At 49.8% G+C, this 26,901-nt stretch overlaps 1 protein-coding gene and 1 pseudogene across 23 annotated transcripts in view; both read right to left on the bottom strand.

The window, feature by feature from the left end:
- The window catches only part of CELF5 (CUGBP Elav-like family member 5), a 48,532-nt gene that overhangs the window by 10,975 nt on the left and 10,656 nt on the right, over nucleotides 1-26,901 (bottom strand). For 8 of the 23 annotated variants that reach the window (XM_023512570.1, XM_023512573.1, XM_012804555.1 and 5 more), the window contains exons 2-8: nucleotides 18,815-18,897; nucleotides 7,583-7,631; nucleotides 5,560-5,688; nucleotides 3,984-4,063; nucleotides 1,348-1,494; nucleotides 253-394; nucleotides 23-169 (exon numbers count right to left, since the gene is read on the bottom strand). In XM_023512570.1, coding sequence (XP_023368338.1) covers nucleotides 23-169; nucleotides 253-394; nucleotides 1,348-1,494; nucleotides 3,984-4,063; nucleotides 5,560-5,688; nucleotides 7,583-7,631; nucleotides 18,815-18,897 — 777 coding nt within the window. Of the gene's footprint in view, nucleotides 1-22; nucleotides 170-252; nucleotides 395-1,347; nucleotides 1,495-3,983; nucleotides 4,064-5,559; nucleotides 5,704-7,038; nucleotides 7,045-7,348; nucleotides 7,358-7,576; nucleotides 7,632-18,814; nucleotides 18,898-26,901 lie in introns of all 23 variants that reach the window. The other 15 variants (XM_012804554.1, XM_023512581.1, XM_023512571.1 and 12 more) reach the window with 4 other exon arrangements.
- On the bottom strand, nucleotides 2,958-3,056 carry LOC111724978 (annotated as a pseudogene).

Raw genomic sequence — 26,901 nt, 5'->3', positions numbered from 1 at the left:
CCAGGGGACCACCCTGAGTTACCTGGGTAGGGCACAAGGCCATTGGCATATACGGTTTCCAATGCAGGGTGTCCACCAGGGAAGGGTACAACACCTGCAAATCCATTGGTGATGGGAGCCACGAGGCCAGGCACAGCAGCAGTGCCCAGCAGCGGGGGTGAGTGCAGCCCTGTGGAATGGGAGAGAGTCATGGGCAGCCTGGCTCTGGCCTGGGCCTGTCCACCCATCCTGGGTCCCCTGGCAGTCTCTCACCAGAGGCAGGAGCAATGGGAGTGGCAGGTAGCCCATTAAGGCTGACGGCGCCGATCTGCTGGATGTGGCAGGGTGAGAAGGCCACGCCGGGGCTCAGGTAGCTGCCCGAGGTGGACAGGACTGTTGTCTGCTGTTGCATGAGCTGGAGGTGGAAAGGGAGTCAGTGGGCACAGTTTGGGTGATACCTGCCTCGAGACCATAACTCATGAAGGGAGGGTTGGTCCCCAATAATTAGAAGGGAAAATTTAGGCTGAGATCAGGGTTCAGTTAGGAAGTGGAGCTCTGCCTGGGAGCTATGCTCAGCCTGGGATTAATGCTCAGTCTGGTATGAGGGCTGAATTAGGAATTGAGGCTCAGCCTGAGATCAGGGTTCAATCTAGGCTTAGGGCTTAGTTAGAGCTAAGGCTTGTCCTGGTGTCAGGGCTCAGCTAGAGTTGAACTTGGTCAGGTCAGGACTCAGTTTAGAGTCAGCCTGGATTTGGAGGTTCATACAGAATTGGGCCTAATAAATTTCAAGGACAGCAGGCTCTGGAGCTCTATCCAATACTGAGTTTGTTGTTTGTTTGTTTGTTTGTTTGTTTTGAGACAGAGTCTAACTTTGTCACTCTGGGTAGAGTGCCATGGCATCATAGCTCACAGCAACCTTACTCTTGGGCTCAAGCAATTCTCTTGCCTCTGTCTCCCGAGCAGCTGGGACTATAGAAGCCTGTCACAATGCCTGGTTTTAGGGATGGGGTCTCGCTCTTGCTTAGGCTGGTCTCAAACTGGCAAGCTCAAGCAATCTACCTGCCTTGGCCTCCCAGAGTGCTAGGATTGCAGCTGTGAGCCACAGCACTTGGCCTGATTCTTAATTTAATATTAGAGTTCAGTCCAGTTTGGGGCTTGGCCTGGATTTAGGGACTTTTTCTGAGTTTGGTCTCAATTCAGGGTTGGGTTTCAGCCAGGCCAAAAGAAGACCCTGAGTCAGGGAGATCAAGAGAAAAATAGGGAGAGCATGGGCAAAGAGGTGGAAGCCTTCAACAGGGAACAGATAAGGAAAGGAGAGAGATTAAGTGGACCCCAGACACACACAGGGGCACTCATGGGGGTACTCACAGCCTGAGCGTAGGCACTATAGGGGCTGAAGGGCAGTGTGAGAGATGGTGTCAGGATGCCCAGCTGGCCCACCATCTGCTGCATGCGCCGGAGTGTCCGCTCCTTGTCCGTGTCGGCAAACTTGACCACCAGGCTGGAGGAGGCTCCCTGCAGGGGCAGCGGTGAGTCGGGAGGGAAAGAGAGGTGGGAGGTAGCCAAGACTCTGGGTGTCCAAAACCATGTCAGCTCAGGGTCCCTGGGTGAGGGGTGTGCAAGCTGGTGGCTTCCAGCCATATCCATGGGCCCCCAGCCACAAGGACACAGAGAGAATCATTTGGAGATTAGCATCTCAGCCTAGCAGCTTCTGCACAGGTGGAATATTACATGTGTAGCACCGAGGCCCAGGGGGCTGTTAGGGACACCCACCAGGGCAGAACCCCCCAAAAGTGGAGAATTTAACTGGAGAGAAATGGTGGGGGCCTAGATGAAGGCCCTCTTGCTGTCACTCCAACACCTGAGAATAGGTGCTCCAGGCATTGGAGAGGAACAGTGATCTTACACCTGTTGCCCCCATGCTTGAGAACCAGCAAGAATCCAGTCCTAGATTTGTATGCCCTGCACAGGTGGACAAATCTACAAGTCACTCACCCTGTGGGGAGCAGATACCAGCCACCAGCCAGGAAAGGAGGCCCTGCTTTACTGGAGCACAGACAGAAAGCTACCTGTCACTGCATACCTAACAATAGCCAGAAGGCACAACTGTGGGACAGGCACCACATAGCTGAAGTGAAATACAGACATAGGCCCTGCCACTGGCACCACATAGCTGAAGTGAAATACAGCATAGGCCCTGCCACTGGCATCAAGAGAGGCCTGAGGTCAGGTGCCTGGGGGCTGCCCACACCCCCATGAAGCCAGCCTACACCTTGATTTGGAGGCTCAAGAAGGAAGACATTTTCCCCTTCACCCAGCTTCTCCTAGGTGAGCTGGATCCCAGCACAATGCACTCTGCATCCTCCCTGTCTTTGCTGACATGCCCTCTTTAACAGAAAACTCAATCCCTGAGATGCCTACCAGCCCTGTTCCTAAATATTTCTGAGCAAGAGAAAGCCTGATTTTGTGTTGAGCTAAATCCTTCCCCTCCAGGCTTTGAGAACAACTAAAAGAAGAGAGGTGGTTCTCCCATGTCCTGGCTTCCCGTGGTATAGTTTGAATTTGTGTGATGGCTCCCAGGGCCTCCTTCATCAGGGGCAGGACCATGCCTGTTGCCTCTTTAGTCCTCCAGCCTCTCACTGCTATAGATACTTACTCTTGCCTCCTGTCCAGTGGGTCTAGTGGACTCATGGTCTCATTTCAGAAGTTAGTTCTTTTTTTTTTCTTTTTGAGACAGAGTTTTACTTTGTCATCCTTGTTAGAGTGCCATGTCATCATAGCTCACAGCAACCTCAGACTTCGGGCTCAAGAGATTCTCTTGCCTTAGCCTACTGAGTAGTTGAGACTACAGGTGCCCACCACAACACCTGGCTATGGTTTTGGGGTTTTTTTGCAGTTTTTGGCCGGGGCTGGGTTTGAACCTGCCACCTCCAGCATATGGGGCTGGCGCCCTACTCCTCTGAGCCACATGCACTGCCTTACATTTTTTTTTCTTTAATATGGAACGCTTCACAAATTTGCACAGGGGCCATGCTAATCTTTCTGTATCGTTCCAATTTTAGTATATGTGAGCATGCCTGGTTATTTTTATAGATGAGGTCTCGCTCTTGCTCAGGCTGGACTCGAACCTGTGAGCTCAGGCATCCACCAGCCTCAGCCTCCCAGAGTGCTAGGATTACAGGCGTGACTCACTGTGCCCGGCCTCAGAAGCCAATTCTGCTCCCCATCAACCTGGCCCATGCTCAGGTCTTGATTTCCTGTGCCTGGACTTCTGTCCAGCCTCCCCCTGGGCCTCCCAGCTTCCTTTTGTTCTTATCAGGGCCTCTTATCAGGGCCTCCTCCTGGCCTCAGCAACTGACTGGGGTCTCATCCTCTCTGGGACACCCTCGTGTATGCACACATACACACTCATACAGACCTGCATGCATTTGCAAACATGCACACATAATTGCTCACACATACTGACACAAACTCAAGCACATACATGCATATTCACACATATGCACACATGAACATGTACCCTTGCACATACCTGCAGATGTGTACACATGCACCCCCCACTGCCCAATCATACTTACACACATATGAATAAACACGAGTATATACACACAAGAACTGGCATGTATATACACAGGCACATGTGGGCATACTCATTCATACATATGTACACATCCCTCCTGTAACACTCTCATACTAATACACAGACATGAACAATCTCTCTAACACACTCACCCACACATACTCACATACATGCAATACATCTCTGCACACTGACACACTCTGCTTGCACACTCACATCCACACACATAGTTTTCACACACTTGCACACATATACCCACTCCAGGGGCTGCAGCCAGGACTACACCTCCTCCTCCACCTGTGCCCTGTCTAAGAAAGAGCCAGGGACTATTGCATGTGAGTGATGGTAAGCACAGGACCCATGTTGTCCCTGGACCCTCAGCCCTCTCCCAGGACCACCATTATTGAGGGCAGCTCCTACTCACCGGCATGGTCTGGCTGCCATGCAAGGCGTGGATGGCCGCCTGCGCCTCCGTGTGGGAGGAGAACTTCACAAAGGCACAGCCTGCTCCAAGAGAAGGAGAAGAGGTGGGGGGTGAAGGGGTCACAGGACTAGGTGGGCAGGGGCCATAGGAGAGGGGCAGGGAGCCTTGGATGGTCAGACACACACAGCCAAAGAGTTGGTCAGCCAACAGAAACACAGCCAGCCATTTGTTCAGACAGACAACTGGTGGACACCCAAACAGGTCAGACAGGACAGTCACACAGACATCCACAGAGTTAGACAAGCACTGGTCATTCACACAGCCAGCCAGCCAGTCATTCATGCAATCAGAAAGTCAGTCAGACAGCCATCTACAGCTCATCAGAAAGTGTGTTAAGCACACAACCTGATGGACAGTGTGATGCTGTGTACAGTCAGGGAGGAAATCCTCTCCATCAGAACAAGTGAGGTCCAGATAGCTACAATCAGACATGTGGAGTTAAAATGACAGATCATTGGACACACTGTCCTTTGAGCAGTCAGGCCCAGCCAGATAGATCCAAATGACCAGAGTCAGAGAGATGGAGCTCATAAACCACCAGGCTAGGGCAGCCCCAGCCAGATCACCACACAGCCAGGGTTAGATGGACAACCAGCCAGAGACCACCAGACACAGACAAATTCAGATAGCCATATAGACAAAGTCCATAGAACAGCCAGAAGCCACCAGATATAGCTCCAGACAGAGAACTATGAGAAAGCCAAGGCACACTGTGTGCGTGCATGTGTGTGTGTGTATGTGTGTGTGCAGGTGTGTTAAATGCTCTGGAATTAGATAGTGGGGATGACTGCACATAGTGTGAACATAATAAAAAGCACTTCACTTTTAAAAGGGTGAATTTGGTGGTATGTGTATTATATCTCAATTTCAAAAGGAAAGCCAGGCAAATAGAGACCATCGGACACATTCAGTCCCACCAAGATACGACAAGGGCAGAGATAGGTAAACAGGGAGTCAGTCCCAGATGATGAATTCAAATAGAATCAAATAGACAGACCACCAGGCACGGTCTTTTGGATTCTCAGGTCAGAGATAGAGACTAAGACTCAGGCAGATCCAGATGGAAACAGCTCCACAGAATCAGGGGACAAATCAAAGACCACAGGACACAGGTAGCCCCAGAATGAAAGCACACAGGTAGCATCAGGTGGAACTAATCTCCGCCCTATACCTGGCCAGCCACGCCCCCTTGTAATTGGCACTGCCCTACAAGCCCCACCCGATAGATCTGGCCCCGCCTCCACAGGCACTGCGCCTTCCCGGGCCCTTACAGCCCGGCCCATATACTCCGCCCCCGGATCAGACCAGCCCTTCTCCACGGTCTCTGCCCTCAGAGCCAAGGCCTCCCGACACTGCAGGCCCCACCCCTTATCACGGGCTCCACCCCACACTCCCTGTAGGCCCTGCCCCTTCCCCAGGCTCCGCCCACATGACAAATCTCGCCCGCCCTACAGGCCCCCACTCACGGTCTCGCCCCTGGGCCAGCCCCGCCTTCCCTCCCGCCCCCGGGCGTCACCTTTGCTGCTGCCGTCTGGCCCCCGGAGCACGGTGCACTCGTCGATGACTCCGAAGGGCTGGAACAGCCGCAGCACATCCTCCTCTGACTGCTGCTTGTTCAGCATCCCCACAAACAGCTTCCGGTCCCCTGTGGGCGGAGACACTCACCTTAGCCAAGTCCTGGCCTCCAGGAATTTTCTCCGCCCTTCTAATAGAGAGTGGAGGCAGCCCCGCACTAACTATACCCTAACTTTAAACCTGCCCTGAGTTTGCAAGGAAGGACACGGCCATGCTCTTCCCCTGCCCTAGATTCCTGCACAGTCCCACATGACCTGCAATGACCCCACTCCCAGCCTCTGTTCCCACGGTGGCCCCCGCCCCCTACATACCTGCCCTCCCTTCAGTCCTCCACTCCCCTGGCCCTACCTCCAGGCACAAGTGATCTCTGCCTCCTGTGCACCCAGAGAGCCCACACATAGCACCAGGGTAAGGAACTGTTTTGCTGAGCCTGGGTCCCTCTTTGTCTGCCCTCTGGATCTGCCAGGCAGAGGTGTGCACTGATGGTCACTGCAGCTTCATAGCACCCAGCAGAGGCCTTGCTCAACCTTGCTAGGGCTCAGAAGCGGCCAGGCAATCAACATCTGTCGAATGGCACGAGGGCATATACACCCTTAGGATCAGGTGCCTGAGCAGCCTGAAGCCCCTATCTGGTCGGGTTGGCTGGGACCTGCCCACATCTGAGGCTGGGGTTGTGCCAGCCTCTTCCATATGAGGCACCGGAATTCTGCCCCCTTGGGCAATTGCACTGCTCCCTGTAACTGGGAAAGTGGGAGGTTCAATCTCCCAGGGATGGTGAGCTGGGTTACTATGGAAACCACTTTCCAGCAGCTGTCACTCATGGGGGTATGGAGGGAGAGAGAGAAACAGAAGTGGAGAGACTGAGAGTCAGGTGGAGATAGATGAGAGAGTCAGGGAGAGACTAAAAGAGGGAGAATAACAGAGAGATGCAGAGAGACAAAAGAATAAAAGAAAAGAGAAACAGATATTTGAGGAGATGGAGAGAGAGATAGAAACAAAGATGGAGACATACAGACCCCACCTCTTTACTCCCTGTCCCACACTGGCAGCCAAGGTGGAGACTGTGAAAGAGGCTCCTAGCTCAGATGGGGTTTACTGAACTCCTACACATACACAGGAGTCCTAACAGCCCTGCTCACACCTTCCCTCAACCAAGTCTGGCTACCCTCCCTCAGCTCCCCTCCAGCCAAGAGAAGTGGAGATCTCCAAGATCTTCAAGAATGATGAGCCTTGGATTCCACTGGAAACAACAGACCATCATCACCTTCCATGGGCATACCCACACACAGACAGCCATCACCCCAGCCCACACGACTCCTCACATGCTCAGCCTCCAACAGTCAAGCACACCTGCATGAACATACATATCCATGTGCATGCCAGCACACAGATGTGCACACAGGCAGGAAGGTGCCCCCACTGCACACTATACACGTGTGCTTGTGTGCACCAGCTGCACAGGCATGAATGCACATGTGCACATATACACATCTGTAAGCAGGTGTGCCCAGGTGTGCACACTCAGAAACACAAACATGCAGACAGGAATGCACAAACACACATTCATTTGCACACATGCAGATCCCAGAGAGCAATCCACAGTCCTTCAGGGAGCCCAGTCTGTCTGCCTCTGAAGACCCCACATTATTGTACCCTGAAAGGAGATTGTTTCAAACTCTGGGGAAGGCAGCAAGACCCGACGAGACCTGCCATCCCCTGGACCTGTGGACACAGCCCCGCTTGCTCTTCTGCCCCTAAGCCCACCAGAGACCCCTGCCTCTCCTAGCATCATGAGGTATGGGAGCAGGCATGTGACTGCTGTATGCTTTCGGGCTGGGAGGCCAACTGCAGGTCCACAGGTCTCAGCCACTGTACTTTTGAGGGTAAGAAGTTGAAGGGCTATCTCTCCTTCCCTCATTCCTCTGCCAACCCCAGATTGGTGGCCATGGAGAAATAACAACTACCTCCACGGCTTTCACTGTCCGCAGGCTTCACCTGGATTGGCCGCGCCATCTGTGGAGAAAAGGAGGGGGAAGTCAAGGTCAGCAGTGGGGATGTGATGAGCAGGGGCTTGGCTCCTACCCCTCTTCAGCAACTCACCACCCCACTAATAACCCAAATCAAGCCAAATGACATCATGGTTCCACTACAGGGTGGGACCTTAGGTGAGATCATATCTGGCAAACTCGTAAGTTAGCCTTCAAAACCCAGCAACAATCTCTCTTCCTCCTGGAAGCTTCTTTGTGAAAAATTCTTTGCAAAGATGGCCCAATTCCTGTATGTGATGTGACTCTGCAGTTCCTACCATCAAGAACTAGAGTCTATTTCTACAAGCCTGGCTTTTGGATTTGACTATGTGACTTGCTGTGACCAAGAAAATATGGTGGAAGTTGTAGGAGTTCTAAACCTAGGACTCAAAAGACCTGCACCTTCCACTCTTGACCTCTTGAAACTCTGAGTCTGCCTTGTGGAAAAGCTAATGGATAGAGGAAGACCTCATGGAAAGAGAGGGTCACCTGGCAGACAGAAAATGAGAGTGAGGCCATCGTGGTGCAGCTAGGCCCAGTCAAATCTCAACTAACTGAATGCAGCTGCATGAATGACCCCAGGAGACGCCAGCAGAAGAACCACCCATCTGAGCCCTAACAGAACTCCCTGACCCACAGAATCATGAACAAATAAAATGGTTGGGGTGGTCTGTTACTCAACAATAGCTGAGACTTCTATAGCAAGGTAGCTACTTTTAGCTTATTCCTAGGAGTTTTGGGTAAGGAGAATGTTGTATTGGGCTGGACCAACCTACCCTTTGGATTCATTGTTCTGTGCTGCACTCCAGGTATTGAAAATGATATTCAATGGAATAAATCCTCACCCTCACAACATATCTAGTCCTGAATATGAGATGATTTAGATATTTGAGAACAGACTTGAAGGATGTGAGAGTCAGGAGGCATTTGCTTCTTCACTGGTCCACAGACTCCTCCTCCCAAACTGATATCCCTGGTGAACTCCTACTCATCTTTCAAAACCTAACTTAAAAGCCCATGCAGACACTCTTCCCACTCCCCAGGGCTTCTTTCTCCCTCTGTCTCAGGGCTGGAAGTGTCTATGTCTTTTTTTGTCTCCCTCCAGAGTGGAGACTGCAACATCACCCACCACAAGGCCAAGGAACGGTTGAACAGAATGGGCCAGAAGGAAAGGGCTGACTTCAATCAATATAGAAAGGCACATGGAATTGCAAAAAGTGTTCTCAGACCCTTTCCAAGGTCAGACAATCATGAAATAGGTCCCCACGCCAACAAACCCCTCTGAAATCTGAATTGCTCTTTCTACAGTTCTGACTTTTGAGGCCTGGCACACAGAAGGCACTTAATAAACGTCAGCTTCAAAGACAGATGTGGTTTTTGCTCCATTTTACCGATGTCAAAAATCAAGGCCTAGACTTAAAGTAGATCTACCATTTGATCCAGCAATCCCACTGCTGAGTATACATGCAAAGGAAAAAAAGGTCATTTTATAAAAAAGACACTGGCACTCAAATGTTTATAGCAGCACAATTCACAATAGCAAAAACATGGAAACAACCGAAGCACCCATCAATACTTAAATAGATTAATACAATGTGCTATATGCATACTATGGAGTACTACTCAGCCATAAAAAATGGTGATCTAGCATCTTTTTTGGACAGCCTGGATGGAACTGGAAACCATTGTTCTAAGTGAAACATCACATGAATGGAGAAACAAACACATGTACTCAATACCAAACTGGAACTAATCAATCAACAGTAAAGTGAACACATGGAAGTAAATCTCAATGAAAATCAAGCTGGAGGCTCGGTGCCTGTAGCTCAGTGAGTAGGGCACCGGCCACATACACCAAGGCTGGAGGGTTCCAGCCTGGCCTGGGCCTGCTCAATGACAATGACAACTGCAATAAAAAAATAGCCAGGCAGGCTCGGTGCCCATGGCACAGTGATTACGGTGCCAGCCACATACACCAAGGTGGCGGGTTCAAACCTGGCCCAGGCCAGCTAAACAAAGTCAACTGCAACAACAACAAAAGAAGCTGGGCATTGTGGTGGGCAGCTGTAGTCTCAGCTACTTGGGAGGTTGAAGCAAGAGAATCTCTTGAGCCCAGGAGTTTGAGGTTGCTGTGAGCTGTGATGCCATAGCACTCTACTGAGGGCCACATATTGAGACTCTGTCTCAAAAAAAAAATAGCTGGGCATTGTGGTGGGTGCCTTTAGTCCCAGCTACTTGGGAGGCTGAGGCAAGAGAATCGCTTAAGCCCAAGAGTTTCAGGTTGCTGTGAGCTGTGACACCACAGCACTCTACCTAGGGCAACATAGTGAGACTCTGTCTCAAAAGAAAGGAAGGAAGGAAGGGAGGGAGGGAGGAAGGGAAGGAGGGAGGAAGTAAGGAAGGAAGAAAGATGGAAGGAAGGAAAGAAAATCAAGTTGGGAGGAAGGGGTAGGAGGGGATGGGCAAATTCACACCTATTGGGTACAGTGCACATTGGGTGAAGGGTGCACTTATATGTATAACTTTTACTTAATCTGTACATAAACAAAGTATGTAAGCAAAACATGTATATCTCCTAACATTCTGAAATTTATAAAAAGAAAAGAAAAGTGATACAAAAAATAAAAATCAAGCCCTGGAGAAAAGTTATTTGTGTAAGGTCAGGGCAGGTGAAGGCTTTCTGGACTCCAGATTTGGAGATCTCTCTACTCATTACTCCAGTAGGGCTCCCTCCCCATCTTTGGACCCCTAAAGTCCTCTCCCCTCTGAATTCCTTCCCTTGTGACCTGACCCCAGCTTCACATTCACCATTCTGCCCCCATTCTGCCCCTCTTCAGAGCCCCTTCCCATGCTGATTTCTCCTCCCCTCTCTGAGCTTGCCCCTTCAGAGGCTCTTCCCCCTCCCTGGGCCCCCTACACGTGTCTGACTGCCTGTTTGGGCACCAGAGAGGCCGCTGCCTGCCTGATCCAGTGTTCCCACTTATCCCAGCCCAAACTTCCTGCCACCCAGACACACCTTCAGAGGAACCCTGATCACCTGGGAAAAGGCAAACCCATGTCTCCCTTCCCCCATCAGTCAGCAGGATTGCCCCCTCCCCAACACACACACGGCCAGGCCCTTTCTACCTGGGTACCACACCCTGCTAGCAGGAGGCAGAAGAGGAAAATGTTTCATCTAGATGGGACCAGCTTCTAGACTGTGGGCAGACCAGGGGTGTTGGGGAAGGGGGGCACCTGAGCTCCAGCCTCTTGTTCTCCCCCAAGCCCACCCCACCTCCGCTGGCCCCTCACCTCCTCCCCCCTCCCAGCACCTTGGGCAGATGAGGATGGGTTTGTCATGGCAACGCTGATTCACCACACGGAAGCTGGCAATTGTTGTTGCCATGGAAACCGCCTCTTAGGGGCGAGCCCAGCTCCTGCCTTGCACAAAAGAGATATTTAAATATAATCTTCTGGAGATGGATGAGCCAAGAAGGGAGGGAGGGAAGAAGAGAGGCAGGGGCGGCCACGAGGGTGGGGTGGAATCTGCCCCCATCTATGAACCCTCCAACCTCCCTACGGCCTGGGGTACCAGCTCCCCTATTTTCCCCGCCCAGGCGCTAAGCTGAGCCTGGGCCCTTCCGCCTCCTACTGCGAGGTCCCTTCCCCCTCCGGGGTCAGCTTGGCGGCGGAGAGAAGGGATGCGTCTTAGTCTGGCCCAGAGAAGCTGGGTGCGGAGCCCCTCCTTTCTAGGCCCCAGCTCTAACGCCGAGCTCCCGGGCCCAGCCGTGCCCACCCCGCGGCCCGGCACCCGCCTTACCCACCGGCCTGGAGACGCGCGCCAGGCTGGCATCCACGTGCCGCCTCCCGCCCGGCCGCCCCAGGCGCACAGGCGCGCACACGCCGCACGCACGCTCACTCGCTCGGGCCCGCGCCGGGATCCTGTGCCCGACGCCTGAGCGGGCCCTGCCGGTGCTGCCCGCTGGAGCCGAGAGGAGGCGTGCCAGGCAAGGATCTGGGTCTCCCCACACCCTACCCCTCCTGTCGCCCCTGCCCGCCCATCTGGCTCTGCCCACCTCCTTCCGGCTCCCTCTCTCCATCTGTCCCATCGAGGTCTCTGCCGAGTGCCCTCCCTCCCTCCTCCACCTTCTCTGGCTCCCCATTGCTGCATCTCTTCTTTGCCCCCTCTTTTCCTCTTTTCAATAGTCAACAACATTCCCGGTGAGCCCCATGCTCCCCCAAGGAGGGCCCCTCCCCCACTGGTCTGGCAAGAAGACAGAACTAGACACAGTCACTCTCAGTGGTTGGGGCTGGGGTGGAAGGAGAAATCAAGGCAGAAGGAGCCTGGATCTGTGAGGACAGTAAAGGGCTATGCTGGAGCTGAACCAAAGATGGAAAATCTGCAGTGGGTTGTGAAGTAGGAGTAAGAGGTTGGAGAGGATGGGAATAATTTCTCATGTCAGAACAATTCCTATATCTACTGATCCATCTAATCTCCAGACAACTTTATGAGATGTAGAAATATTCATTTTCACTTTATAGATGAGCAAACCAAGGCCAGAATGAAGGGAGAGAAGTCCTCTGAGGACCCAGCCATACCTACAGCGAAGGGATCCCCTAGGCTGGGGAGAGTGTTGAGATTTAGGGGTGTGGGTGAGCACACACTAGGTGACTGGGATACAGCCCTTGCTGTACTCCCAGTTTGCAGGGTGATTCCAGCCAAGGCATCCAACACTGGAAAAACAGGGTCCTTTATGTCTGATCTGTGTGTGTTAGAGATGGAAAACTGAAGCTCCAGGGGAGGGGGGGGGTAGGACACCACTGCAGGAGTCACCTCTGCTGATCAGGATTCTCTTGGATTTGCAAAGTTGTGCCTTAAGATTTGTGGCTCAGGGGAGGCCCTAAATGGACTATTTCTAGGTAATGTGAAAAGGAAGAAAGCAAATTGGGCCCCCCTACACACACCTGGGTTGCCCCAGCCACTATTCCACCTTCCTTCTCTCCTTCCAGTGCCCCTGCCCAACTTCTGTGACACACCTAGACCAAGCCACTTCCCTGCTCTAAACACAGCTATGGCTCCCTGTTGCTCTTAGAGTGCCAGCTCCTCACCTCATCCTGACACTTGAGGCCCCTGTGCTGCTCAACTCCTATCATTCCTCTCCCTCCTCCTGCTACACACCCCTGTGAACATTGCCCATGAACCCATGGATAGAATGCACTCCCCGCTCATCCTATCCTCACCCTTCAAATGCTGCCTCCTCTCTGAGGCCTTCCCTTCACCATCCATCTGCTTCAGTTATTCTGCCCACAGACATCACCATGACTGGAAGCCCTCTCTCCTCTAGCACACGCTCTGCCCTTTATCTGGGTGAATGAGCTCCTGGAGGCAGAGGCCAAGGGGCACAGGGCTCTGAGACTCTCCTCCCCCACTCACCTTCACCAAGAGCCCAGTACAGAGCCCACAAGTGACAACCAAAATGAAACGCGACAAGACACAGACTCCCCCAGGAAGTGAAACTCAGGCCCTAGTCCCATGGGCCAAAACACGCTGGGCATGGTGCCCAGCTAGGGAAGTAACCTGAGACTGGTGCCAGGTATCAACACAGTCAGGAAAGACAGCATGAATTTCCCTGAGTCTCCTAGCTTGACTTCTCTAGGCTATTCATTCATTTATTCAAAACTCATGTGCTGAACTCGGATTGTGTGTTCAGCACCTGACACACATTGCCTTACAGAATCCTTAAAACAAGTCTACGGTCCCATTTTATGCATAAAGAAACTGAGGCCTGGGGCGGCACCTGTGGCTTAGTGAGTAAGGCATCGGACGCATATACTGAGGGTGGCGGGTTTGAACCCAGCCCTGGCCAAAATGCAACAAAAAAAATTGCCAGGCACCTGTAGTCCCAGCTACTTAGGAGGCTGAGGCAAGAGAATCACCTAAGCCCAAAAGCTGGAAGTTGCTGTGAACTGTGATGTCACAGCACTCTACTGAGGGCAACAAAGTGAGACTCTATCTTTAAAAAAAAGAAAGAAATTGAGCCCCAGGGAGGTAAAATCATCAGACATTTTGGTATCATAAGGCAGAGGATTTCAGGAGAGCAACCAGCTCACAGTATCTTCCATGTCTGAGCTGTAGGGGATGCACAACCAGACAAATCCACCCCTTTCCAGGGTGATCTGATGAGCAGTGGGACACCCAAGGAGCCTGGAGGTCCCTTGGTCCCTAAGACTCTCATGAAGAAAGAGACAAGAGCGCAGAGCTGGATGTACCGGTTTCCATAGCTCTCCACTGCCCTGGAAGGGATACCTCCACTTCCAGGAATCCCTGGTTCTGGCTTTAGGGGTGGGAGGTGTGCCCTGAGATAGGGATGGCATCCTGGGGGGCTTGACAGCCTTGCAGTCAGCCTGGATTCCAGGGTCCCAAGGTCCATTCCAGGTTCTATTCTGGGATTCTGTTATTCAATTTAGGATCCTATTCCAGAATGCTGAGATCTGATTAAACTACATCCCCCACGGACACTGCTGTCACACTCACACAGGGAACCGGAAAAGGGGGGCTCACTCTTGCTTCAGAAAGCAGCATTATGTTGGTGGGGGAGAGTGCTCAGCTGTGCTGGGGAGGAGGGGGAGGACCACGGGGCTGGGTCACTGATTCCCCTTCTGGTGTCTAGAGCTGGAGAGAGAGAAAGGTCTGCTCCTAGCTTATCCCCCAACACACCATAGGGTGGTATTTTTTTGTGGGGGGAGGCAGAGAACAGGAGAGATGGTGGCTGCCTTGATGTCTCACGTGACCCAGCTCTGCCCTGACTCCCAGGCTGTGTGTGTGCAGGCATGTGGGCATGTGAGCTGCTGGGTGGGCTTCTCCAGCACGTGGTGAACCTTGTGCACCAGCTCCCAGTGGAGAAGACTTCAAGGGAAGCTCAGATGAGCGTGCTCAGACCCCAGCACCTCTATCTACCTTCACAAGCCTCCAGCTTTGCTTCTGAAAGCTGACTCCATTTTTGTAGGTGCTCCCGAGGTGGGGGGTAGCTCACACCAAAAGTCACTCCCATTGCTAATCAGGCATGTCTTAGCTACAGATGTTGGAAGATCTGTGATCTGAAATGCTGGGCATATGCTCAAGAGAAATGTGACGTGTATCTGCCAAAAAAACTCACAAAACCCTCAAGGATCTCTATTTGTACTAATGTTCATCAACAGGATAATGGATAAATAAATGATGTTGTCATATAATGGAATAATATACAGGAATGAAAATGCAAACGTCACTGGTCCATGCCACCATGTAGATGAATCTCTTCATCACACCGCATGAAGCAAGAAGGTGCACAGAGAAGACACGTACTATCATCCCAGTCATGTTAAGTCAGAAGGAGAACAGGCAAAACCTGCCTAATATTTTAGGGATATACTTATTTAAAAGCAAGGGTTTCTTACCATAAAATATCAGGAGAGCAGTTTCTTCAGCAGGGAAAGGGTCTTAGACTTAGGAACAGGGATGGGGTGGTTTCCAGAAGGCTGACTACACAGTGGTAACAGAGGTGTCTGCTTTGTGGTTACTTATGCTACATGTACTTTTCTATAAGTGTGTAGTATTTTAAAATTTTTCTTAAGAGACAAGGTCTTGCTCTGTCTCCCAGGCTGGACTGAAGTGGTGTGATCACATCTTACCAAAGCCTCAAACTCCTGGACTCAACTGATGCTCCCTCCTCAGCCTCTTTCAACTCCTGGCCTCAAGTAGTGATCCTCCTGCCTTGGCCTCCCTAAGTACTGGGATCACAGGTATAAACCACCACACTTGGCCTTAAATTTTTAAGAAATATTTTTGTAGGCTGGGTGCAGTGGTTCACACCTGTAATCCTAGCACTCTGGGAGGCCCAGGTGGGTGGATCGCCTGAGCTCACAGGTTCAAGACCAGCCTGAGCAAGAGCGAAACCTCATCTCTAAAAATAGCCAGGTGCTGTGATGGGTTCCTATAGTCCCAGATACTTGGGAGGCTGAGGGCAAGAGAATCACTTGAGCCTAAGAGTTTGAGGTTGCTGCAAGCTATGATGCCATGTTACTCTATGAAGGGAGACAAAGTGAGACTCTATCTCCAAAAAAAAAAAAAAAAAAAAAGGAAAAGAAAAGAAAAGAAATATTTTTGTAAAAGTCATGCTCCACTCTCAAAGAGCACAGCCCAGACTTGGGGGTGGGGGCTGCGGAACACTCAGGCTCTGATGGGGCCTACTCATGTCATCACATCACCAGGGTCAGTTCTGAGCTGTCTCCTTTTATTTATCCAACACCTGCCCTCACCTTCAGGAGAGTGGATTGAAGCTTGCAGGAAACTGAACCAGAGAAGCTAGAGGTAAAAGGCCTGTGGAGTTGGGTGGATCTGAGTCACAGCCACCTACCTCCTTGCTGGGTGTTGAACAAGCCCCTTCCCCTCTCTGAGCCACCATCTTCCTGCCTGTCAAATGGAGCTAGCAGCAGCCCCAGGCTCCCAGGGTGACTAACTAGGCAATGAAGTGGTGCTGGGGAATAGTGAACATGCACACCCCGGACCCCTGCAGGAGGCTAGGGAAACTGAGCCCAGAGAGAATGGGACATTGCTAGAGACCCCACCCCTACCCTCAAGTGGCATTGAAGAGAGACTTTGAACCCCACAATCTGGATGTAAGAGTACTACATACCTCACTGCTGAATATCACTATGGTCACCTTCAAACTACTCCCCTTGGAAAGCTATGCACTGACACCAGCACCTAGTCCATACTTCAAGGCACTTTTCCTAGGATGAGTTTGAGAACTTAATTGTCAGATCTCATATGACAACAGCTCTCATGGCCATTCCAGAAAAAGAGTTCCAAAATTGCTTTAAATTCTAAGGCTTGGCCTGAAAAGGTGCTGTGACTTCATTTCTTCCTCAAACACTCTTGGATCCCCTGCTCTGGGCTAGGCAGTGGCCATATTGTGAGGAAGCTCAAACATCTCCTATGGAGTAGCCCACATAGGAAGGAACTGAGGCCTCTGACTAACAACGATGCTAGAAAGTCAGCTTGGGCTCAGCACCTGTAGCACAATGGTTATGGTGTCAGTGGGTCAAGGCTGGCAGGTTCAAACCCAGCCTGAGCCAGCTAAACAACAATGACAATTGCAACAAAAAATAGCCGGTGTTGTGGTGGGAGCCTGTAGTCCCAGCTACTTGAGAGGCTGAGGCAAAAGAATTGTTTAAGGCCAGGAGTTTGAGGTTGCTGTGAGCTATGACACCACAGCTCTCTACCAAGGCAACAAGTGAAACTCTATCTAAAAAGTAAAAAAAAAAGAGTATGTATGATTTCTATACTTTTTACTTTTTTCATGTGAGTAATAGAAAATTTTAAATTATGTCTACAGTTCATATTATATCTCTAATGGATGGCTCTGCTCTAGATCCTGTGGTGATTGCTTTAAAACTCACTGAAATAGGGTGGCACCTGTGGCTCAGTGGGTAGGGCACCGGCTGCAAATACCAAGGGTGGCGGGTTTGAACCTGGCCCTGGCCAAACTGCAACAAAAAATAGCTGGGTATTCTGGCGGGTGCCTGTAGTCCCAGCTACTTGGGAGACTGAGGCAAGAGAATTGCCTAAGCCCAGGAGTTGGAGGTTGCTGTGAGATGTGTGATGCCACAGTACTCTACCAAGGGCAATAAAGTGAGACTCTTTCTCTAAAAAAAAAAAAAAAAAAGAAAGACAGCTTGGAAGCAGATTCCCCAGTGGCAATCGAACTTCTGCCAAGCAAGAGCCCCTGAGTCAGGATCATGCAGCAAACTCACTCCCAAATTCCTGATCCCTGGTAACCATGAGATAACAAGTGATCATTATTTGAAACCACTCAGTCATGGAGTAATTTGTTATGTGGCAATATGTAACTAATACTGTCCTTAGTCCTTAGAACCCCACTGTGCCCCTGGGTGCTAATCTGCATGGAATGACTTGTCCTCCAACTTCTGGCTGGTTGGGGAAGGTCCAAAGGAGAAAGAAAAGTGAACTCGGTATTTATTTCACAGATGCCAGATTGCTTTCTCACGTGTTGTCCCTTCTGCCTAAAGGGCCCTTCCTTCTCCTTTTCAGGCTTCTTCTAAAATGTCACCTCCTCAGCGAAGCCTTCCTCTTCCTCACCCTGCCCTGATATTCTCTTCCTGTGCTGAAAATCAGAGGAGATCTGCCCCCTCAGAGCTCATGAGGTGGGCTGCCATGGCCCACTGTGATTCCTTCAACTGCCTGGGGATTTGGATTGGTGGCCTCAGGAGGACTGCCCATCCTTCACATCCAAACAGGACAGGACTGATAAGAGAGATTCTTCAGAGGACTGATAAGAGAGATTCATCCGAGACAGCACCCAAGCCAGCCTGCTCTGCAGATGGAAACACAGACCAAGCACCAAGCACTCCCTACACCAAGGGGCTGTGGCTTTATTTATTTCATGAGGCCAAGGCGGGGAAATCTTTTTCCTTTTTATGATGAGAAGCAGGTAGTATCTAGGCGCCTCCCTGAAGGCCACCAGGCCTTGTCCCATCTCCTTTGTGCTCTCCCCCTCCTCACTCTGCTCCAGCCACACAGGCCTCCTTGTAGTTCCTCCAACACACCAGGCATAGTCCTGCCCCAGGGTCTTTGTACAGACCGTTCTCTTTACCTGCTAATGCTTCTTCATCCTTCATATCTCAACCCAATAACACTCACACTCTGGGCCATCTGGACGACCACACACTACTCTGGTGTGAAATATACACACAGTAGGCACTCAATAAATGCTCATTCTGATGGTGATTTCTATCCCTCTGTATACAAAATTCACAGCTGGCCAGGGTGGTAGCTCATGCCTGTAATCCTAGCACTTTGGGAGGCCAAGGTGGGTGGATTGCCTGAGCTCATGAGTTCGAGACTAGCCTGAGCCAGAGCAAGACCTCATCTCTAAAAATAGCTAGGTGTTGTGGTGGGCACCTGTAGTCCCAAATACTTGGGAGGCTGAAGCAAGAGAATCACGTAAGCCTAAGAGTTTGAGGTTGCTATGAGCTGTGATGCCACAGCACTCTACAGAGAGTGACAAAGTAAGCCTGTCTCAAAAAAAAAAAAAAAATTCACAACTGATCCCAGGAAGGCCCTTGGCCCCCATCCTTGGCTGAGAGCAGCCTCCCCAAATCCCCCTCTCCAGACAGCACACAACTCACCCCAGGCAAGGTCTTCTGCTCGTGCAGGGCAGTCTGAGCTTTGATGGCAGAATCCCTGGCACAGTAGGTGAGGAAGGCACAGCCTAAAGGGGAGAGAAACAAGGGTGTTAAGAAAAGAGAATACTTGTACATCCATATTTATAGCAGCCTGATTCATAATAGCCAAAAAGTGGAAACAATGCAAGTGCCCACTGGTAGATAAACAATGTGCTCCATCAACACAAAGGAATATTATTTAGTTTTTAAGAAGAACGAAACTCTGACACAGGCTACAACCATGTATGGAGCTTGAAAACATGATGCTCATTACAGACACTAAAGGACAAATCCTGTGAAATTCAACTCACAGGAGGTCCCTAGAGGCATCAGAGTGACAGAGACAAAAAGTAGAATGGTGGGTGCTAGGGGCTGGGGAGGGAAAGGGGAGTTAGTGTTTCATGGGAACAGAGTTCCAGTTTGGGAGGATGAGAAAGTTTTGGAGATGGGTAGTGGAGATGGTTGTACAATCGTGTTCCTGCACTTACATGCCACTGAATAGTGCATTAAAAATGATTAAAATGGCCAACTTTACGTTGTGTGCATTATACTATAATTTTATTTTATTTATTTATTTATTTTTTTGAGACAGAGTCTCAAGCTATCCTCCTGGGTAGAGTGCCATGGCATCACAGCTCATAGCAACCTCCAACTCCTGGGCTCAAGTGAGTCTCCTGCCTCAGCCTCCCAAGTAGCTGGGACTACAGCCGCCTGCCACAACGCCCGGCTATTTTTTGGTTGCAGTCCTCATCATTGTTTGGCGGGCCCGGGCTGGATTCAAACCCACCACCTTAGGTGTACGTGGCTGGCGCCTTAGCCACTTGAGCCATAGGCGCCGAGCCTATACTATAATTTAAAAAAATAAAAAGAGAAGAGGATGCAGGAACCACATTTCTGGGGGGTTGGGGGGGTGTCCACAGTGGCTCAGCACACACTAAAGGGTAAGACAGGGGAGTGGGTCCAAGGAGGTCCAAGCTGTTAATTAAGTCAATGGCTGAAGCTCCAAGATTCTGACGACACTGGACAAGGTGGGAAGGGGGCAGTGGATGGAGCTGCAGCCTACAGGAGAGCAGGGGGAGGGCACCAGTAGTCCCAAGAAGACAGAAGAGGGCCCAGAACTGGAAGAGAGTGCAGCGGACTCTGCTGCTGACTGCCGTGAATCAGGCGCTGCCTCTCTCTGGGCCTCAGTTTCCCACATCAGACAGGATGGTCCAAGAGAGCCACAGAATGGACCAACAACCACCACCCAGGAGGAGCGGGGCTTGGGTGTGGCACAGCCGCCTAGGGAAGGGCCAACAAAGACAGGCAAGGGGCAGGGCCAGTCTTGGGAGTGATCCAGAGCGAGGCTGTGATTGGGTGACATTCTGGCGTGGGGCAGAGGGCAGGAAGTCTGGTGTCTTGGAATGGCCACCGGAGTCTGGGCTCCTGAGCCAGGCTTTCTGATCTCTGTGAACCTGTTTTGCTGCCTCTGAAATGAGATCACTGTTGGTTGCTCTCATGCTGTCGGACCCTCTCTGGTTCCTAACCTCTCTGCTTGCTCCCCACCCAGGGACCCCCAGAGCAGAGCTCTGAGGCATCCACTTCTGCCCCAGGCAGGAGCTAATTAAAGCGGCCTCCTGCTGGGCCTCACTAGCCAAGCTGCTGGCTCCCCATCAGCTGGGCTGAGTGATGGGGAGGGGTCCCCACCCCAGGTCTATAGAAGTCCCTGGGAGCCCTGCAGGTGGGGGAGGGGACTAAGCAGAGCTTAAATAGGTTTCTAGCTTTTTATTTTATTTTTAAATCTCCTTACTAGACTCACCAAGAGTTTCTAGTTGCTACCATTTTAAAAACACTGATGTTGGGAATGGAAAATGGTCTGGCTGCTGGGAAAAGAATTTGACAGTTCCTCAAAAACCAAACATAGAATTACCATATGACCCAGCAATTTCACTTCTGGATATATACATTCAAAAGAACTGAAAGCAGGGATGCAAACAGGTATTTGTTTAAAAGTGTTGATAGTAGCACTATTCACATAGTCAAAGGTAGAAGCAACCCAAGTGTCCGTGGAGGGATGAATAGCTAAACAAAATGTGAGCCATCCACACAGTGGAATATTATCCAGCCTAAAAAGGGAAGGAAATTCTAACATATGCTGCAATGTGGATGAACCTTGAGAATGTTATGCTTGGTGAAATAAGCCAGTCATAAAAACACAAATCCTGTCTAATTATTCTCATAGGAAGTTGTTAGAATCCTCGGATTCACAAAACCAGAAAGTAGAACAGTAGGTACCAGGGGCTGGGAGGGTGTGGGGAGTTAGTATTTCATAGGGACAGAGTTTCAGCTTAGGAGGATGAGAAATTTCTGGAGACAGAGGGTGGTGATGGTTGTACAACACTAAATGTGCTTAATGCCACTGAGCTGTGCACTTAAAAATGGTTAAGATATGTAAATTTTATGTTATATATATTTTACCACAATAAAAATTGTAATTGAGACATATTACAAACATACTTGTCTGAAAAGGGCAAACATGTAAGTGTACGACGTAACAATAACTATAACCGTATAACCATCTCTCAGATCAAGAAATGGAACATGGCAGTCACCATGAAGCCCCTAGAAGCCTGGGTGCTCCCATGCCATCACAATCCCCTCCACCCCTAGAAGTAACCTCTACCCTGGCTCTTGTGATGGGCTTTCATTGTGGTTTCTCACCCTGCACACATTACTGATCAATGTCATTGAGTGGCTTCTGATTTTGAACCTGTATGAATAGAATCATAGCATGTGTACACCTTTGACTTCTTTCACTCAACATACACTCAACAACATGTGGTTGTATTCAGCAGGGGTTAATTCTTTCTTGTTGCTGTACAGTATTTTATCTTATGAATATACTACAAATTATTTATCCACTCTCTTGTGATGGGCATTTGAATTGTTTGTTGTTTGGGGCTATTATGAATAGATTTGCTATGGAACACTCTTGTCCATATATTTTAATGTACAAAAGCATACCCAGGCATGGAATTGCTGGCTATGAGATAGGCATATGTTTAACCTTTATCAATTCTTTCAAATAGTTTTCCAAAGTGGGTTGTACCAATGTCTGGTTCTATTAGTGCTGTATCTTCACTAACCCTTGGCTTTGCCAACCTTTTAAATGTTAGTCATTTAATAGGCATGCCGTTGTATTTCATTGAGAATTAATATACCTTCCTAATTATTAATGAAGTTGGGCAACTCGGCACTTTGCAGGAGCTCTTTATAGAGTCTTTGTGCTGGTCATTTGTTGTTGTTGTTATACATGATGTAAACATCTTCTATTCCATAGCTTGTTTCTGCACTCTCTTCTTGAGGTTTCCACATTTTCTGAATTTTATTCCCCACACTCTTCCCAACAAACAAACAAAAGGAATCACACTAAAACAACTAGCCCCAAGTCCTGAGAGAAATAAGGCATTATCAGCAAGAGGTTTGGCTTTAGGTGGTTGTAAAATAATGACAAAAAACATCCCCCTAGCCTGAGCAAGAGTGAGACTCTGTGTCTACAAAAACTAGAAAAATTAGCCAGCCACAGTGGCTCATGCTTATAATCCCAGCACTTTGGGAGGTTGAGGCCGGAGGATCATTTAAGACCAGGAGTTTGAGACCAGCCTGGGCAACATAGCAAGATCCCATCACTAAAAATAAAAATAAAAAATAAGCCAGGCATGGTTGCAGCATTCACCTGTTGCCCCACCTACTAGTGAGACCAAGGTAGGACGATTGCTTGAGCCCAGGAGTTTGAGGTTATAGTGAGCTATGATGATGCCACTGAATTGTAGCCCAGACAACAGGGCAAGACCCTGCCTCAAAAAATAATAATGTAAACATGTTCTTCCTGGCCAGGTGCAGTGGCTCATGCCTGTAATCCTAGCACTCTGGGAGGCCAAGGTGAACACTCAGAAGTTCAAGACCAGCCTGACCAGGAGTGAGACGTAATCTCTACTAAAAATAGAAAAGCCAGCAGGACATTGTGGCAGGTAACTGTAGTTCCGGATATATGGGAGGGTGAGGCAGGAGGATCACTTGAACCCAGGAGTTTGAGGTTGTTGTGAACGCACAGCACTCTAGCCTGGGCAACACAGTGAGACGCTGTCTCAAAAAAAAAGAAAAAGAAAGAAAAAGAAAGTCCTTCCTAGGATCATTTTTTGTCTGTGACGTCCCTGTCTGCAGGACTTTGAAGGGTAGTGGCTCAGGGAGGATCAGATTGGGTCCTCCAAGCAACCTTTAAGGCCATCAATCTCAGGGCCAGGGAGATTTGTAGTGAAAGGGACACACGCGTACACAAAAACCAGTGAGCCGCTGTCCCCGGTGCTGAAGTGCGTTCTCGCAGCTTCTCGCTGGGTCTCAGCCCAATCTCTTCTTAGCCTCTTACCTTGTCTTTTCTAGTTGGTGGCTTTACCAACTAGAAAACGTGTAATGTTTACCCATTTCTGGACAATTAGAGCCTTGATTCATAGTTCTTGTTATGGGATGAATGTGCCCCATCCCAAATCATATTTTGCAGTCCTAATCTCCAGGACCTCAGAAGGGGACCTCATTTGGAAATAGGGCCATTGCAGATGGAGTTAGTTGAGATGAGCTCATTACGATGGGACCTGATCCAATGTGACTGGTGGAAATTTAGACACCAAGATATACATGGAGAGAAGGCCACGTGAGGGAGGAGGCACAGATCAGGGTGATGCATCTACATGCCATGAAACAACAAGGATGTCAGGCACCAAACAGAAGCTAGAGGAGGGCTAGGACAGATTTCTCCTCATGAACTCAGGAGGGACCAGCCCTGCTAACATCTTGATCTTGAATTTCTGGCCTCCAGAACTATGAGAGGATACATTTCCTTGTCTAAGACAGAGCATTCAGGTACCAAGAGGCACAAGATCCTTAGGGAACAAGACAGCTGTCCAGTGGATAAAAGTTTCCTAATAACTAGATCTGCCCCATCACAGCTCTCTTGGGAGGGAGAGAGTTTCCCATCCCTGGAGGTAAGCAAGCAAAGCCTCCCCAGAGAGGAAACGTCACTGCTGGGGAATCCTGAGGGTCCCTCCTCACAATAAGGTTCTCTGCTCTCTTCTCCAAGATCTGAGCTTTTGGAGTTTCATGACTCATAATACTATAATAACAATGATAACAGTTGAAGTGGATTGAACACCAGGCATCTCATGGGACATTCTACCCACATTAATCCTTCCAGTCCTCAGATTAGCCCAAGAGAATAGCATAATTATTTCTATTTCCATCCTCATCCTATGGATTGGGGAAATTGAGGCACCAGCCATTCAGTTATCTGCCCAAGGTCACACAACAATGATGGGGACCAGAGAGTAAATTTGAACCCTGGAGGTTTGGGTTTCAGCCTGTGACCTTCTCCATCCCTCATGTAAAGATGACCATAGACTACTTGAGGGACTAGGGATCTGAATACCTAAAAATGCCAAAAAAACAAGACTTTGCCATAAACAAGTTCAGTATACCTACGGCAATATAGGAAGAAAAATAATATTTAAAAAAAGAAGGGTAGATGTGGTGGCTTACACCTGTAATCCTCACACTCTGGGAGGCCAAAGTAGGAGGATCACTTGAGCTCAGGACTTTGAGACCAGTCTGAGCAAAAGTGAGACTCCATCTCTACTAAAAATAGGAAAATTAGCCGAGAATGGTGGCAGGTGCTTGTAGTCCCAGCTATTCAAGAGGCTGAGGCAAGAAGATCACTTGAGCCCAGGAGTTTGATGTTGCTATGAGGTAGACTGACTCCATGGCACTCTAGGGTGAGCAAGAGAGTGAGACACTCTCTCGCTCTCTCTCTCAAAAAAAAAAAAAATGTAACAGCAGTATCAATAAGAGCTGATTCACTAGCATTTTCCAAGTATGACCCTTGTACTAGATACCAGGCTCTATGGCTGTCTCTTTTAGGAATTCTACAAGTTGAGTGTCCTGGACTGTGGAGGAATTAAGGCTTAGAGAGGGAAAATGACTTGTCTAAGACTGCACAGCAAGCAAGGAATGGAGCTGGCATTTGAATCTAGGGGTATTCAATGCCACTGCATTTCTATCCTCTGCACTTTGGGGCTTTGGTACCCAGGATGTGGAATGGTGAAGGGACTCAATTACATCATCTTCCTTGAAATTGATCCCAAACCATTCATATTTCGTTGAGGGCACAGCTGGCTATAAGAGCACATATGAAAAGACCACTGAGTGCCACCTATGATTTCGTCTAGAAACCAACTGTTTGATTTATAGACATATTTGTAGAATCATTAGGGAGTTACTTAATGATACAGGTTCCCCAAAATATGGGGCTCTGACTCCCAGAGAAGGGCAGGGCAGGGCAACCCCAGAGAACTTCAATGGTGGGGGAGAAAATGCCCACCTCAGAGATGAAGAGACTGAAGTTCACAGTGGCCCAAGTCACACACACAGGAAGTTATAGAGCAGGGGTCCTCAAACTTTTTAAACAGGGGGCCAGTTCACTGTTCCTCAGACCATTGGAGGGGCAGACTGTGGGCCCCAGGACAAGTCAGCTGCTAAGCAGGACAGGCAGCAGCAGTAAAAACACCTGACGGGCTGGAAAAATGTCCTAGGCAGGCTGCATATGGCCCATGGGCCGTAGTTTGAGGACACCTGTTATAAAGTGAGGACTTGGGCTCAGTTCTGCCTGACAGCTCACAAGGATACCCCTCTCTCCAGCCCCAGGGGTGTGCTCTCTGGGGAAGTGACTCTCTATGGTTTCTCTGCAATAGGTCCCTGCTAGGCTGGGGGACATCACACTGCTGGGTGACACTGGAAAGAGGCCAAGCCTGACACACCTCTGTGTGGTCAGCCTGGAGCAAAGGAAGGGACACAAGGTTGGGGAAAGTCCAGAGGGCAATAGGTGGCTCTGCCTGGGGAGGGCTTCTGGAGGAAGGGCCAGAGGAGCTGTGGGCAAAGAAGGTCCCACCTGGCCTAGACAGCATGCGCATCTGTGCCTGGTGTCTAGGACATGGGCTTTCTGAAGTGTGTGACCAAGTGGGTGAGGGGACAGGGAGTGAAGGGCTTTAAGCAACAGGCAAAGAATGTGGACTAATGCCAAGGGCAATGGGGAGTCGTGGAAGGTGTTTAAGCACGGTGTATGCTGGAAAGGGTCTCCCAGGGCCATCAAGGAGGAGGCAGAGCCAAAGTAAAAGCAGGAGAAGGCAAAGACTGAGCCAGAGATTGTGGGGGCAGAGAGCAGGGGATATCTGAGGCTTTGGTGGAGGCTGAGGAGAAGGATGCCTAGGACTGCTTGAATGGTGTGGTCTGTGAGGGTAGAGAAGGTTGAATGACAGTTCCCCTCCCACCAAAAGTATTATGTCATCTTGGACCCTGGACAGTGGCCTTATTTGAAAAGGGTCTTTGCAGATAATTAAGGATCTTGAGATGAGATCACCCTAGATTAAGGTGGTCTCCAAGTGCAATGACAAATGTCCTTATAAGACTGAGAAAAGAAGACACAGATGCAGAAGAGATGGTTGCGTGGAGATGGAGGCAGAGACTGGAGAAATACGGCCACTAGCCAAGGACACCTGGAGCTCCCAGAAGCTTGAGGAGGCAAGAAGGGCCCTCCCTCTGTGCACAACACCCTGACTTCAGACTTCTGGCCTCTGGGACCATGAGAGAAGAAATGTCAGTTGTTTCAAGTCTCCTAGTTTGTGATCATCCCTAGACCACCCTAGAACACGAACCCAGATGGCAACTAACCTGCAAAAAGAAGCAATTTGTAAGGATAGAGAGCTCAGTTTGGTCCCTGCTGGATGTGAGAGTTTGAGGGACACTACAGAAAATGACCCCTAGGACTGGTGAAAAATCCCTCAAACAGTCCAAGGGAGCACCTGCTGTGCACACGGCCCCACCCCCATCCGAATTGTCTCTCTACCCATTGGCTTTTTTTTTTTCAAAGACAGAGTCTCACTGGCTTGGTGCCTGTGGCTCAAGTGGCTAAGGCGCCAGCCACATACACCTAAGGGGGCGGGTTCGAATCCAGCCTGGGCCCACCAAAC

Source organism: Otolemur garnettii, unplaced genomic scaffold (assembly GCF_000181295.1).
Source record: "Otolemur garnettii isolate 467f Iridium unplaced genomic scaffold, OtoGar3 scaffold00029, whole genome shotgun sequence".
Lineage (NCBI taxonomy): Eukaryota > Metazoa > Chordata > Mammalia > Primates > Galagidae > Otolemur > Otolemur garnettii.
Note: the sequence above shows the minus strand (reverse complement) of the source record. Positions and strands in the feature narration are given on the sequence as shown.